General features: G+C 44.6%; 1 protein-coding gene across 1 annotated transcript in view; it reads left to right on the top strand.

Moving 5' to 3' along the window:
* LOC143297342 (FMRFamide receptor-like) overlaps positions 1 to 9,057 on the top strand; it is a 455,696-nt gene extending 446,639 nt beyond the window's left edge. The window contains exons 6-8 of the mRNA XM_076609638.1: positions 142 to 756; positions 1,802 to 1,951; positions 8,367 to 9,057. Coding sequence (XP_076465753.1) covers positions 142 to 756; positions 1,802 to 1,951; positions 8,367 to 9,017 — 1,416 coding nt within the window. The 3' untranslated portion in view covers positions 9,018 to 9,057. The remainder of the gene's footprint in view (positions 1 to 141; positions 757 to 1,801; positions 1,952 to 8,366) is intronic.
* Positions 9,058 to 16,019: the final 6,962 nt, after the last annotated feature.

Raw genomic sequence — 16,019 nt, forward strand, 5'->3', positions numbered from 1 at the left:
ACAGCGTTGCAGAACCTCCGAAAGGGCGGTGTCAGTTCCCTTGCAGTGTATCGTGACAGACGAGGGGTGTCAAAAGCATTACAGATCCCGTGAAGAAAAATAAAAGGCCTTGTTCACCTTCTGTGTCACGTGTCCTTTCAGATGAGGTCCTCCCAGACACACAGGGGCGTACCGGCCCCCAGCACCACCCTCCTCACCCTCCTGGCCACCACCCTCCTTCTCCTGCCCCTCCGCCACACAGGCGCGCAGGCTCTCACCCCCACCAACCACACCCACAACAACAACAACAACAACAACGCCTCCCTCACCACCACAACCGCCGCCATGCCCACCACGGACGACAACAGCAACAACGACAACGACTACTACTACGACGACAACATGACGGTGCCGGGGGACCTGATGAAGCTGTTCAAGATCTTCCGGCCCGAGGTGATCTTCGTGGAGAAGTACGTGACCATCTTCATTTACTGCGTGGGTTTCCCGGGCAACATCCTGTCCTTCATCGTGTGGATCCAGAAGCGGATGCGTCACTCCTCGGGCTGCTACCTGGCGGCCCTGGCGCTGGACGACTTCATCTTCCTCTCGCTGCACGTGGTGTTCGAGCTGCACACGGTGTGGGGCTGGAAGCCGCTCGACACGCCCGTCTTCTGCCAGATCTTCCCCATCATCTTCCTGTGCGCCCAGTACCTTGGGCCGCTGCTCGTGCTGGGCTTCACCACGGAGCGCTACATCTCCATCTGCCACCCCTTCAAGGTGAGGGGGTGGGGATGGGAGGGGGGTGTTTTGGGTGGGTGGGGAGTGGGTGTCGGAGGGGAGGGGGTTGGACACGTCGTTGTGGTGGTGGCGATTTGGGTGGCGGCTTTCATTGTTCGTTTGTTTTCTGTGTTCATATGTTGTTGGGATTTTTGTGGGGGGTTTTTTTGTTTGTTTGTTTATTTGTATTGTTTTGTTTTTGTTGTTTGTTGTTGTTGTTTTTTGTGGGTTTTTTTTTGGGGGGGGGCGGTTGGTTTTTTGTTTGTTTGTTTTATTTTGTTTTTTGTTTGTTTGTTTTTGTTTTGTTTTGTTTGTTTGTTGTTGTTTTTTGGGGGGAGTGGACATGTCGTTGTGGTGGTGTGGTTTGGGTGGTGACTTTCATTGTTTGTTTTGTGTGTTCCTATGTTTGTTTGTTGTTGTTTTGTTTTTGTTTTGTTGTTGTTGTGTGTGTGTGTGTGTGTTTTGTGTGTTTGTTTATGTTTGTTTTGTTTTGTTTTTGTTTTTTCGTTGTTTGTTTTGTTTTTGTTTTTGTTTTTTTTTGTTGTTGTTTTTTGTTTTGTTTTGTTTTTTGTTGTTGTTGTTGTGTTGTTTTGTTTGTTGTTTTTGTTTTTTGGGGGGGTCTTTCTTTTTCTTTTTCTTTTCTTTCTATTTTTGGGGGTGGGGTGGGGGGTAGTGGTGTGGGTGGGAGAAGGGGAAGTGGGTTTATTTGTATGTGTGTCTGTGTCTGTGTCTGTGTGAGTGCTGTGTGTGTGTAAGATGATAATGCACGGTGTGAAAATGTTTTAGATACACTGTTGTGTACCTTTGCTCTTCCCTTCAACGGGTTTATTTCGGCACAAAAAAAAATAGATAAGTAAATAAGTAAATAAATAAATAAAAGTTGCCTTGTCATGCCTTACCTTGCCTTGCCTGTCCCATGAAAGGAAAGAATAGTAAAGAAAGAAAGAAAGAAAGAAAGAAACGAACAAACAAGTAAATAGAAGTTGTCATGCCCTTCCCCTTGTCATGCCTTACCCTCTCCCTCTTCCTTCCTTCCCACTCAAAGCGGGAGAAGTACTGCACGGTCCGGAGGGCCAAGCTGGTGATCGGCATCCTGGTGGGGTCGGCGGTGGCGCTGAGCGGCGTCCAGGGCTACTTCTACACCATGCACCACGTCAACGCCACCGACAGCTACGAGTGTGGGCCCCGCCCCGAGGTAACGTGTGCAGTGTGTGTGTGTGTGTGTGTGTGTGTGTGTGTGTGTGTTTGGGGTGGGTGGGTGGGAGGTAGCCGCTGAATTGTCGCCGGCGATAATTTGGCGAAGCTCAATTGATAATCGCTGAATTGTCGCCTGCGCTGAATTGTCGCCTCCGCTGAACTGTCGCCGGTGACAACATGGCGGAGCTCAGTTAACCGCTGAACGGCGACAATTCAGCCTAACAGCGACAGATCAGCAGTTTCGTCGCAAAAGCCAGATATGTCGCCATTTGTTTTGCTGTGTGTGTTGATGTTTAAGACGATAGGAAGTCAAGAAAGAAAGTTCAAGGAACAAAAGGAGCAAAAAGAAGAAGAAAGCAATGAAATAAGAAACTGAGGAAGTAAGGCCATAATGAAAAAAGAAACGAGGGGAAAGTATTTGCTTGTGGTTGTGTTCAGTGAGGATATGTATATGGGGGATGGGGGGTGGTAAGGGGTTTGTGGGTGGTCTGTGTGTGTGTGTGTGTGTGTGTGTGTGTGTGTGTGTGTGTGTGTGTGTCAGTATGTCTTTGTGTCTGGCGAGTCCAGCGAATATAAATTAACTAGTGAAATAATTCTGCACAACAAAAAATGTATCTAACTTTACTCGAATTCAAAAATGATCCCATTCCGCAAATCAACCAATGTATGTAGTTAAAAAAATTCAGTCAGCCAGTGACAAACCCGAACAACGAAATGAGCAGAACCACGGGGCCATGCACTGCTGCCAACTCAGCATTCAAGAATGTTAAAGATGCTGGTGTCTGCTGGATACCCGCCACTCACGTGAAGACTAGCCATTTCCTTTCAGGGAACGAACATCGTCACTTTCAGTCCGTCATCTCAGCCGGGTGAAGAGATACTGAGTTTCAAGATTCCACACATACCCTACCACTCCCTTGAAGTTGCAAGATTCCACACATACCCTACCACTCCCTTGAAGTTGCAAGATTCCACACATACCCTACCACTCCCTCGAAGTTGCAAGATTCCGCACATACCCTACCACTCCCTAGGAGTTGGAAGATTCAACACATACCCTACCACTCCCTAGGAGTTGGAAGATTCCACACATACCCTACAACTCCCTTGAAGTTGCAAGATTCCACACATACCCTACCACTCCCTAGGAGTTGGAAGATTCAACACATACCCTACCACTCCCTAGGAGTTGGAAGATTCAACACATACCCTACCACTCCCTCGAGTTGGAAGATTCAACACATACCCTACCACTCCCTCAGAGTTGGAAGATTCAACACATACCCTACCACTCCCTCAGAGTTGGAAGATTCAACACATACCCTACCACTCCCTCAGAGTTGGAAGATTCCACACATACCCTACCACTCCCTCAGAGTTGGAAGATTCCACACATACCCTACCACTCCCTCGAAGTTGCAAGATTCCACACATACCCTACCACTCCCTTGAAGTTGCAAGATTCCACACATACCCTACCACTCCCTTGAAGTTGCAAGATTCCACACATACCCTTCCACTCCCTCGAAGTTGCAAGATTCCACACATACCCTTCCACTCCCTCGAAGTTGCAAGATTCCACACATACCCTACCACTCCCTTGAAGTTGCAAGATTCCACACATACCCTACCACTCCCTTGAAGTTGCAAGATTCCACACATACCCTACCACTCCCTTGAAGTTGCAAGATTCCACACATACCCTTCCACTCCCTCGAAGTTGCAAGATTCCACACATACCCTTCCACTCCCTCGAAGTTGCAAGATTCCACACATACCCTACCACTCCCTTGAAGTTGCAAGATTCCACACATACCCTACCACTCCCTTGAAGTTGCAAGATTCCACACATACCCTACCACTCCCTTGAAGTTGCAAGATTCAACACATACCCCATCACTTCCTCGGAGTTGCAAGATTCCACACATACCCTTCCACTCCCACGGAGTTGCAAGATTCCACACATACCCCACCACTCCCTCAAACAACGAAAACTTCACAAACTGACAAAGAGCCCTACACTGAATACCTTGACCTTTAGGGCGCAGGGCAATAGGGTGTTCACCCATTGACTTCTCAATCCTAGAGAAATGAAATAAGTTGTGGCATAAGTTTTGAAGTGCAGTTACCACGTTTTCTTTTCTGTGCTTATCGATGATGTAATCGGTTTTGCTGAACAAAAGTAATGCAATTAATCCCAAGAGGAAGATGTCAAAATCAAGAATGGTGACGGGGGAAAAATCTTACCAGTGAGCAGTCTTTTCTCGGTGAGGTGACAGCCTTTCATTGAGGAGCGGACTTGTCAACAGCAGTCAATGGCGCAAGGAAATGATATATCGTTAAAGTAATCGGTGTCAACCAGATTCGATTTATCTCGACTCTGCAGGGAGACGTACTCCACTGACAATGGCTGGAAAACGTCCTTCGGGAAATTAGTTGTTTCCTTTAGGTCCGCGGTGCGCTTCATTTTTCAGCAGCTTGAATGGTTATACGCAGCGTGTATTGAATGATCGCCATGGGAACAGAAAGGCGGAGGAAAGGGCAGGTGCTTACTCTGTAGCGAATTGTCTGGACTTAACTCAGCCTGGGTCACGCGATGTGCGCTGCCACAGGCCGCTGTTTGAGAAACGTGCATGTGTATATGTGTGTGTCTGTCTGTATGTATGTATGTCTTTTTGTGTGAATGTGTGTCTGTGTGTCTGTGTCTGTATCTCTGTGTGTGTCTGCGTCTGTGTGATGTTGATAATTTCGAGCATTTGCAAGACATGGAAATTCTCAAGTCATCGGAGAAAGAGAAAGCGCCTTTGAGCTGGGAAGACCGCAGCTGATATGAAAGGGAGGGAACTGATGATGGCTCGTCCTCTCCCGAAACAGACGATCCTCTTCGAGTGAGAAGCCAGATGGCCGCATAGGTGTTGAATAATTAATCAATTCCAAAATACGCAGAAAACGCTCTTCAGTCTTCCCTTCGCTGATGTCAGCCCATAAAATGAACATCAACAGACCTAAAGTAACCCGTTTGAAACGAACGAAAGAAAATTTGTTTTAATTTCGTGTTTTTAAGGACCCTAATCAAAACAGCACTGTAGAAATACATGCCAAAGAATATCTTTGTCGAGAATTGTGTCAGACGTATCAGAGTCATCACGTTTCTTTTAACCAAAGTTAGTGCGGAATATGATTGTTACGAATTTCATTCCATTGTCTTTTGTTACGACAGATTTCTCTGCGTGAATTTCGGGCTGCTCTCCCAAGAGCGAGCGTGTCGACAAAGTGAAAGAGCCATCCATTTTTTGTACTTGTATATGTATTTGTTTTCCTATCAAAGTAGATTTTTTTCTGCAGAATTTGCCAGCTACAACCCTTTTGTTGCCGTGGGTTCTTGCAGGTGCGCAAAGAGCAAGCTGCACACGGGACCTCCATTTATCGTCTCATCCGAATGACTAGCGTCCAGACCACCACTCAAGGTCTAGTCAGTGCAGGGCGTGTGTGGGATTCGAACACACAGTGTGCTCAGATTCTCTCGCTTCCTGGGCGGACGCGTTAGGCCACTAGGCCATCACTTGGCATTGGTCTCATTGGCAACAGAGCCAGCCAGTGCCCGCTTCTTCCGGTCAACTGCTATCGGTGGCTGTCCGTTTGGACATTGCATTCTGCTTTCTTTTCTTTCTTTTTTCCTTTTTTGACTCACTTGTATAAACAAAGTGAGTCTATGTTTTAACCCGGTGTTCGGTTGTCTGTGTGTGTGTGTGTGTGTGTGTGTGTGTGTGTGTGCGTGCGCGCGCGCGCGCGTCCGTGTGTCTGTGTGTCTGTGTGTCCGTGGTAAACTTTAACATTGACATTTTCTCTGCAAATACTTTGTCAGTTGACACCAAATTTGGCATAAAAATAGAAAAAAATTCAGTTCTTTCTAGTCATCTTGTTTAAAACAATATTGCACCTCTGGGATGGGCACAAAAAAAAATAAAAAGAAGCCTAATTATATGCAAACTGTATTTACTGTTATATTTATATTTTTTGTATTCTCTAAACTTGGCACTTTGACCTCTTATTCTGACACAACAACAAGAGGAGTCATCATTATCACTTTTTGTTCAAACAGGAACTTCTTTTGCTAAGCATGGAATTTTTTATTTATTTTGCAAACGTTTTGGTGCAGAGTGTAGAAAAAGGGAAATTACTCTGTAATTAATGCCAGGGGACTTTATTTATCACAAGTGAGTCTTGAAGGCCTTGCCTCTCTTGTTTTATTATAAATCAATGCACTCTGTGAACCGATCGATATTTGCCTCAAAACCGAGACGTCGCCGGAATTGGCGACTTGATCAGTGAAAGTAGTACAGATAAACACAGACACAGACACAGACACGAACAAGAACCAATGGTATTCGCGCCTGTAGGTGTAGGAGGGAGAGAGGGGGAGGAGGAGCAGAGGGGGTGGGGGGTTAAAGTGACTGATCAATCTCAGTCGCCCTCTCTCTCTCTGTATATTCACCAGGGAAATGACTCCTGATGTTAGCTCAAAAGCCTTACAGCGAAACTCCACGCACTGTTAACTCCAATTATGAATACCAAAAAAAAAAAAAAAAAAAAAAAAAAAAAAGCTTTTCAAATTATTTGAGAGGTGAGGGGGGGGGGGGGGGAGTCTTTGATTTCGGCAGCTTTAACCACCATCCTCAGGTCTTCTCAGTGTGGCTGCAGGCGAACGTTTAGTGTGGCGGCTTTAAAGGCTGGTGGAGGGGGGGGGGGGGGGGGGGATAGGTGGATGAGGGGGGGTGGGGGGGTGCGGTGTTCGTCACAAGGGGGAGTAACCAGGCGTACAGGAAGGTGGTGGCTGTCTCTGGTAGAAGCTGACCACACCAATTTTATGAAGTTCCCGTGAACTTTGATGGTCCGTCGTTAAAAGAGATTGGCTTGAGGCAGAAAATGTGGTGGTGGTGGTGGTGGTGTTTTTTTTGTGTTGTAATTGTGTTTTATCGCTGCTTCTTTGTTCGTTTGTCCTTTCTCTCCTTTTCCTGTCCACTAACCAGCCAAAGCCTCCTCCTCCTCCTCCCTCCCCCTCACCCCTCCCACTTTCCCATCACGTCCTTCCCCCAAGAACTCTTTCTGACTCCCCCCCACCCCCCCTCCCCTCATCCCCCCCCCTCCCCACCCCGTGTCTCTCCTATTCCAGGTCTCTGATGCCTTCCAACCCTCAACCAGTGTTTTCTTCTTCTCCTTCTTCTCCTTCTCCTTCGTCTTCTTCTTCTTCTTCTTCTTCTTCTTCTCCTTCTCCTCCTCCTCCTCCTTCTTCTTGTTCTTGTTCTTCCTCTTCTTCTTCTTCTTCTTCTTCTTCTTCTTCTTCTTCTCCTTCTTCTCCTTCTCCTCCTTCTTCTTCTTCTTCTTCGTTGTTGTTTTGCTTTTTTTTTCCATCGTTGCGCGTCCGCGTGTATTTGTGTGTGCGGTTTTTGTTGTTGTTGTTGTTTTGTGTGTGTGTGTGTGTGTGTGTTGGTGTTGGTGTGTGTTGGTGTTGGTGTGTGTTGGTGTGTGTGTGTGTGTGTGTGTGTGTGACCGCGCTAGTGTACACACGTCTGTGTTCAAATGGGAACACGCACGCGTGTCTTGATAATATCCTGTTAAGCTTGATTATGATGTCTCTTCACCACACACACACACACACACACACACACACACACATTTCTCTTTTTTTCGATCTGAATAATCAAACCATAGTCAATAGTCGTGTGAGACGTGCAGAACGGAAGTAATGTCCAAAAGAACGGGTACCGCTCGCAGCTGTTACTTTCAATTTCTCCCGCTTGGGGCGAAGTAGTATTTTTTTTTTACAGTGAACAGGAATCCTACCCCTGCTGAACCACCGGGCCACGAAGCATATACAGAGACGCCGACTGTTACTATTTCGCTGTATTTCATTACACTTAATCGCAGTTTGTTCTGTCGTTTACACCAACGTCAATATTGTTCATACGAGTTCATTTTCGACAACACAGCATGGCCAGATGCTTTCCTGTCGTAACATAGACGCTCTAGACATCAATCATGAGGCCAGGGCAGTCACTACCAACCTTGGTTTCCCGTGATGATGCTCAGCTAATCGCGTGCGTGTTTACATTGAAACAGGATTGAGTGGACCAATCAGTTTGTTCGAACAAGAGAGAACATGGCTAAATCAAGTTGCGTGTTGGTTAAAACAGCGTCTGTGCCCGTTCGCTGATGTGGCTCGCTGTCCGAGTGTTCCTACCAGATTCAAAATGTTCCTATCAAATTTCCTCATTGTTCCTACAAGCACCTGACGGGGGTTGGTATCTCTGTAAAAAGTATGCGTAATCAAACTCTTTTTTCTTGTTTGTTTGTTTGTTTTCCTGATGTGATAAAACATTGAACTAACAGTGAGCGCCATGTGTGACGTGCAGGTGAGCCAGGACGGTAACACCAGCCTGCTGATCCTGTGGAACCTGAGCATCGAGATCCTGACCTTCATGCTGGTCCCTTTGACCGTGCTGGTGCTCAACATCCGGGTCATCAGCGAGATGCGGAGGCTGTCCCGCATGGAGCAGGTGACGCTGCACGGCCATTCACAGCGGACCTCGGCCACCACCGTCATGCTGCTGGTGGTGTCCTTCTATCTCATCCTCACCACCCTGCCCGTCACCATCATCTACACGCTCTTCTACGAGTTCGAGTACGACATCTACAGCGTCACCATGGGGCAGGCGAGGGCCGACTCGCAGTTCCACCGCTGGCTCAACTACCAGCTGGTGCTGGCGGCCATCAAGGAGTTCGGCACCACGCAGTACGCCTTCAACATCGTCTTCTACGTCATCACGGGCAAGGTGTTCCGCAAGGAGCTGAAGCGGCTCTTCGTGAAGGTGCTGTGCGGGAAGGTGTCCCTGTCCATCTCCAGGGAGTACAGCTCGCTGCGTAGCTCGCTCCGCCGGGAGGGCTCAAAGACCAAGAGCGCCTGGGTGTCCATCAACGGGCACAACAATTCCTCTGGCACCAAGACCACCACCACCACCACCACCACCACGGCCACGGTGGACACCTCAGAGACGAAGCTATGATTAGCAGTCCTGAACTGACTTGATTAAATCACCACTACCGCGGTTTGGTTTTTGGGGGGGGGGGTTTGTTTTTTTTGGAGGGGGGTTTAAACAAGTGCTGTCCGTTCGTGTTTGAAGAAGGCAGTCTTGTTGAGATCGGTAGGGTATGTGTATGTGGGGTCAGCAACAAATAGACCGATTTTTTTTTTTTTGATTTTTTTTTTTTTTGGGGGGGGGGGGGGGGGGGGGGAGGGGGGATTGTTTTTTGTGGGGCTTTATGCTTGCTGTACAACTCGTGCTGGGCTGTGGTGACGGTCGTTTGGGGGTTTGTATTTATAAAGAACCCGACGTGACGCCAGTAGGAGGCTGTGTGTATCTGTCCATCACTTAGCTTCAGATAGAGACTGGCTTGGCTCTGGCTTTGTGCTGAAGGCGTCACTCTAGTCTCCTGTTTGTTGTTGTGACTAAAACTAAAGCACCCCAGCTGCACCAGTGCTGACCTAGTTGTTATAACCTCCAGCAGTGTATCGCCGTATTGCTCGTGTTCTAAATACAGCTGACTTCGATGCTAATCCACGTTCCTGTAACTCGCAAGTTTTTGCTCATGCGTGCGTTTGTACGTAATTGTAATTATGATTATCACGTCGGTTTCACGTCTTTATTGTCTTTTTCTTTCTTTTTTTTTTTTTTTTTTTTTCATGGCTGCTCTGCCACATCACCCCAGCCTACGACAGAATCATGTTGGTGATCGTGTTGATGGAGGTGTGGTTATGACTGATGATGATGATGATGACTGATGACTTGCGCGATGAGTTTGTTTAAAGTGAAGAGGAATTGCGCAACGTCGACCTCACTCTCTCGTCCGGGTCCACCAATTTCCAGTGGCAAGACTAAGTCGAGACGACTGGAGGATGAGCACCGATGCAGTGGATGACCAAGATATCCTTTCGGTGTCTCATCTTGCTCTCTGCACTCCACAGTGCGTTGCTGTAACCGCCTTTCTCTCCGTTGAACCGATAGGTTTCTTCCGCAGATTCTGCCGGATCCAGACTTCGCATGCATGGGTAGACACACCCCGGGGGCCAACTGCGTGTGGCATGCACACAGCACAGTGGAGCTAGATGGCCGTCGGTGGCTCTCCTGAGCCAACGCCCTTTTATGGATCTCCATAAGGGTGTCTAGCCACCCGCCTCACCAGTCCCGGAAGGGAGCGGTGGGAGTGCCGGTTTAGTCGCCGGCAACCCGACCCTGAACAGGTTGTACTGGATTACAGGTTACCAGTAGCAGATCTAATGACCTGACCTGACAGGTTATAGAGTTGTTCAGATATATGCTGCGTCCATGTTGTCGTCGAGACAGATGCCGCGTGCATACATCTGCGCAGAGTGTGACAGAAATCAGACAGGTTCTTGGAGCATGAAAAAAAAAAATTCATTCAAACTGTGGAGACTCCAGTTCGGAGATGACGTTTGATTTGTGAGGTGAACACACACAGCCTTGCTTGAAGACGAACATACATTCTGTTCGGAATCAACCCATTTCGTGGATTTTTCATTATTGTGATTCGGTGAATATTGTTTTGTTTGAAGTATTTGCTGGAGACCGGAGAGTGTGTGTGCGTGGTGTCAGACGTCTGGCTCACACATAAACATTTTTGCAGATGACAGCAATGCGATGGACATTGTATCGGGACAGTTCGGGGAGTTATAGCACTGACTGTGCCGCTCGGATCAGGTTACTGTGTGTGGAGATGTTTCTATATATATATATATGACTTTACTGTGGTTTGTTGCGTAGTTCTGACGCCTTGTTCTTTCGATGTTCTCGGTCCTGATAGATTGAAAATAAATATATATAAACTATGTAACAAACTAACTAACTAAATCCCAACTATGCAACTTCGTTATGATCAGTGCGGTGCTGCATTGTCCCCTCCCATTGACTACCCCCACTCCCACCCCACTCCCACCCCCATCCCACCCCTGGCCACCCTACCCCTATTTCACCACCACCACCCCTACCCCCCCCCCCCCACCCCCCACCCCCACCCCCGACCATATAAACAAGAAAAGAAAAATAAAACAGAAAAAAAACTCGCATACATCATCTTTTTTGCATTATCTCCGAGCATGGATTTATTTTTCATGAACAGTAATCATAATGTTTTTCTAAAACGACTTTTTTCTCAGATTTTGATCGACTCCTGTGAGCAGATAATTATTATTACTGTGACCAGAACTCCACTGATCTGATTCGATCTGCCTGCTGGTATGTAACTTGGTACGAACCTTTTCTTGTGGAACCGATAAAACAAAAAGAAATGTTGTGACCCTCATTGGTGACAGTCCTTCAATGCCTTCTGTTTTATACAACAACCCTTCGTTCTGTCGGAACCTTCTGCGGGGAAAGGTTTCTGGAACGGAATCTGTCCGTTTTCACGGAGGCTCATTAATTTTGTATGTTGTTCACACCAAAGGAAAAAAAACTTTTGGATCAAGCGTGTGGTTTTGTTGTTGTTGTTTTTTTCTGACATAGACTTCTGTCGTAACCCCTCATGTATTGAAGCTGTGTTTGTTTGTTTGTTTTTAGGATGCTTGTTGTATGGCGCTTTTTTTTTCCCCCGGGGGTTTACGAATGAGGGGGTTGGGGGGAGGGAAGCTTCCTTTTTATAAACTTTATTTGGTATGCTTGTATTCTGTATATTGGTTCGTGTTTTTCATGGGTAAAAACAACACATAACTACATGTGTTACTTGCTTTGTATTATGTCGTGTTGAACTGTTGCTTTGGGGAAACAGTCAACGGGGCGTGACTGAGACTTGTGTTGTGATGATGTTTTTCAAACTAGTTGCTGGTCATGGATGTGTGTGAATTCTCTCATTGTTTCTGTTCTTTCTTTTTCAAAACAGTTTTTCATTGCAGTTTATTTTTCATTGTGTTCTTTGTTTCACAGTTTGTAACGTTTACATGATTATGTGGGGTTTGTTGCTGTTTTTTTATTGCTTTTTTTTTCCACTGTATACTTTGTTTCACAAATTATACCGTTTGCTTATTTAGGTTTCTTGCTCTGTTTTGTTTTGTCTTTGTTTTTTGTTTGTTTGTTTGTTTGGTTTGTTTTGTTTTGTTTTGTTTTTTTGGGTGGGGGGGGGTTGTTTTGTTTTGTTTTGTTTTTGTTGTTTTTTGTTTTGTTTTGTTTTTAATCAAAACTAAACGCTGTGAATTCACTGTGATGACTTCATTCGTTCACAAAATTGATATAATTAATTTTTTGTTGTTGTTGTTATTGTTCTTTTTTTTTATATATAATTCTTTAGAGCAAGACTGAGAGACTTAAGGACAGAGACAACTCTCTCTCTCTCTCTCTCTCTCTCTCTCTCTCTCTCTCTGTGCGTCAGCCTTTCACCGAAGAAGGACTGAAGAAGGACTGACGGAGACAGAGAGAGAGAGAGAGAGTATCAGAAAGGAATCAATTCTCGCTTCTTCTTTTTTTTTTTTCTTAATGTGTATTTCTTTTCTACTTTTAATTTCATTTTTGTTGCCAGAGTACAATGGTAATCGGTTTCTCTGCCCTTCGAAAGCAACTTGCACAGTAGCCTCAGACTGTGCCCTTTTATGACAGCGTGTTCGTCCTTCTTTCAGAGGTGTGTGCGGTGTGGGTGGAGGGCGGGGGGCGGGGGGGGGATGCGGGGGGGAGTGTGTGTGTAGTCACGTGCAAGCACTCTTTACGTGACTAGTAGCAGTCGACATTGAACTTGCATTGTTTTACACTGTGATCGTAATGTGTGTGCATAAAGACAGTGGAATGGGAAAATAAGGTTTGGGGGAGAGTGGACGTTTGTGTGTCAGTAAGAGAGAGAGAGAGAGAGAGTGAGTGTGTGTGTCTGTGTCTGTGTGTGTGACGGACATGCCAAGGTTAAGGACGTATCACATCAAAGGTGTGTGACTCCCCCCTCATTCCCCCCACCCCCTCCCATTGGGATTTCGGGGATCTTTCAGTATAAACAGCATCCCCTCCTTCTGGAAATTCTGTGCTAGAAATTTCCTCTTTTCTATCACTCTCTTTGTTTCTTCCTTCTTTTTTTTTCTTTTTTCTTTTCTTTTTTTTTTTCTTCCTTCACAGTTGACTCCTTTTCCTGCCTTCCCAGTCCATTCCCCCCTTTTCTTTTTTTCATGCAAGCCTTGACGCTTTTTTCTTCTCTCTTTTCCGCAGTCTATGATGTACTATCTGTGCTGTTTTGCTCTGGCGATTAGGCAGTGAGGTATAAGTAAACACTGGGATGGGCACTAGCTGCCCATTCTGCAGTGTTATTTGCCTATATTATGGCCTTTTTATGTATTTTTTTGTTTGGCTTTGAAGCATTGATGTTGGTTTTTTCCTTTACGATTTTTTTTTTTTAAATGGGGCTGATAAATGAAGCGGAATGGCTGGCTTCCTCAGCATGGCCTTGTCTTATTTGCCACAAGGAGCTAAATGGTTGGGATACTGTGTCATAAACTGTGTTTTGTGGGTTTGTCTTAGTGTGTGTTTCTTTGTTTTTTTGTTGTTGTTTTTTTGTTGTTGTTTGTTGTTGTTGTTGTTGTTGTTTTAGATTTGAGAGTTTTGTGTTGACGCGGTTGAGCATTTGTATGGTTTGGCAGTCCTGATATGGCCCTGTGCGGTCGGCTTGACTATAAGCAACAAGAACAAGAACAAGGTTGGGGGAGATTGAAAGTTTTGTGTCTCAGTAAGAGAGAGAGAGGGAGAAAGAGAGAAAGAGAGAGAGAGAGCATGTGTATGTATGTGTGTGTGTGTCTTGTGTGTGTCTGTGTGTGTGTGTCTGTGTCTGTGTGGCTGTGACGGACTTGCCATGGTTAAGGACGTATCACATCAAAGGTTTGTGTAAAGTGTAAATACGAAGACCATGATGCGAACAGACATACCGTTGTTGTTGTTGTTGTTGTTGTTGTTTTTATTTGGTTGGGGTTTTTTGTTGTTGTTTTTGATTGATTGATTGACATGAATACTTACATAGCGCCTATCCACGGTCAGAGACCAAGCTCTAAGCCCTTTACAAACACGGGGTCATTTACACAACAGGCTGCCTACCTCGGTAAGAGCCGACTGACGGCTGCCATTGGGCGCTCATCATTCGTTTCCTGTGTCATTCAATCAGATTTCAGGCACGCTCGCATACACACTCAGACAAACATGTAACATTTAACAATGTTTAACTACATGTATCCAATAATGCTAGCTATCATATACATTGTAGGAAACATACATGTCCGTTGATTCAAACAGAGATAAGGATTAGGTGGACAGGGTAGAGTCTGTCATCATTGCTTACTGATTTAGTTTTTGATATTAACAATAAACCATGTTCTTTTGCGTGGATTTTTTTTTTCTTTTTTACGTGCACAAATATGTAAGTACAGAGAAAGAGATACATAACAAGAACGACGGTTGTTCTTTGCCTTGATAAAATGTTTTAAGAGAGAGAGGTGTTAAAATGTTTTAAGAGAGAGAGGTGTTTGTTGTTGTTTTTCTTTTCTCTGTGTGTGTGTGTGTGGTGCGCACGCGCGCGCGAGTGATTAGCATGCTGTTGTCAAAGAACGTATCACACACAAGGTTTGTGAGAAATGTAAATATGGAGAATATATCAATTAATGCGAAAAGATGTATTATTGATTCATGTACAATTATGAGCCATGCCACGCCCTTAACTTTTGATTGTAATGCCGTCGTTGTTTTATATAGGAGCCATGGAACGATTTCGATGATTTCGTTCATGTTATCGTGATGGTGTTGTTGTTGTTGCTTTATATTGCTTTCTAGTTGTAGTTGTTGATTTTTTTTGATTTTTTTGTTTTTTTTTTTTTTTTGTTTCATTGTTTAAGGTGAGGAGGGTGTTTTGGATATGTTTTGTTTAGTATGCGTTGTTGACAGAGGAGAGGGCATAGATATAATTTATGATAACATTATTTGTAGAAGCAGATATAGCGCTATGTTCACAAAGAGGTGTTACCGCTTTTCAAGAAGTATTAGATTTTCAGGATTTGAATAGTGTAATTCGTAAATCCTAGTGGAACGCAACTCAACAGAGAACGACCACGGTACAAAATATTTGAATGACAGAATAATCACTAAAATAGAAAAAAAAAATCTGTCGTGAATAGATGAATGAATTATAATCAGTTATACATAATGAATAAATGAATTGATAAATAAGCAAACAGATGCTTACAATTAAAAAAAAATAAAAAAGGAAACTATTACTTACAAGAGAACTTTTCTGAACTTTTTTGTTCAAATGAATGTATCCCGATGAATAACAGGACTTACTTAATAACAGAAAAAAAGATGTCAGATATTCGAGACTTCTTCTTGCAGTTGTTGTTTTGTTGGTTTTGTTCTTCTTTTTTGTTATTGTTTTATTATTGTCGTTGTTTGTTTGTTTTTACTTTATCTGCTTTGCTTTGCACTCTTGAATTAATCGATGTGAGAAGGTGTGTTGGCAAGTAAGCAGAGTATAAATCAGGAAAGAGTGTAAGGGGAGTAAGCAAAGTTTTGTTGGGGGGGGGGGGGGGGGGGTCCTTTTTTTTTCGTGTGTGTGTGTGTGTGTGTGTGTGTGTGTGTGTGACATCCGGCCTTCAGGACAATGAAAATACACTAGATACTAACATTTAAAAAAATCGAATACAATAACTGAAACACACAGGACACACACACACACACACACACACACACACACACACACACACACACACACTATATTATGTATGTATATTATATGCAAATGAATACATGAACATACGCGCATTAATATTTATGCATCTACATACACACGTGTAAAGACACATGCACAAAAAATATACATAAAGCAAATGTAAAAAATGGAGAGAGAGAGAGAGAGAGAGAGAATTGACTTCTCGACACATCAGATAACAAGTGGCTTCTTGAATCTTTGTATCGTTACTGTTGTACCAATACCATGCACTGTTTATGTGGCTGTTTATCTTGTCCTTTTCTTTTTTTTGTTTTTTT

Source organism: Babylonia areolata, chromosome 22 (genome assembly GCF_041734735.1).
Source record: "Babylonia areolata isolate BAREFJ2019XMU chromosome 22, ASM4173473v1, whole genome shotgun sequence".
Taxonomy (NCBI): Eukaryota; Metazoa; Mollusca; class Gastropoda; order Neogastropoda; family Buccinidae; genus Babylonia; species Babylonia areolata.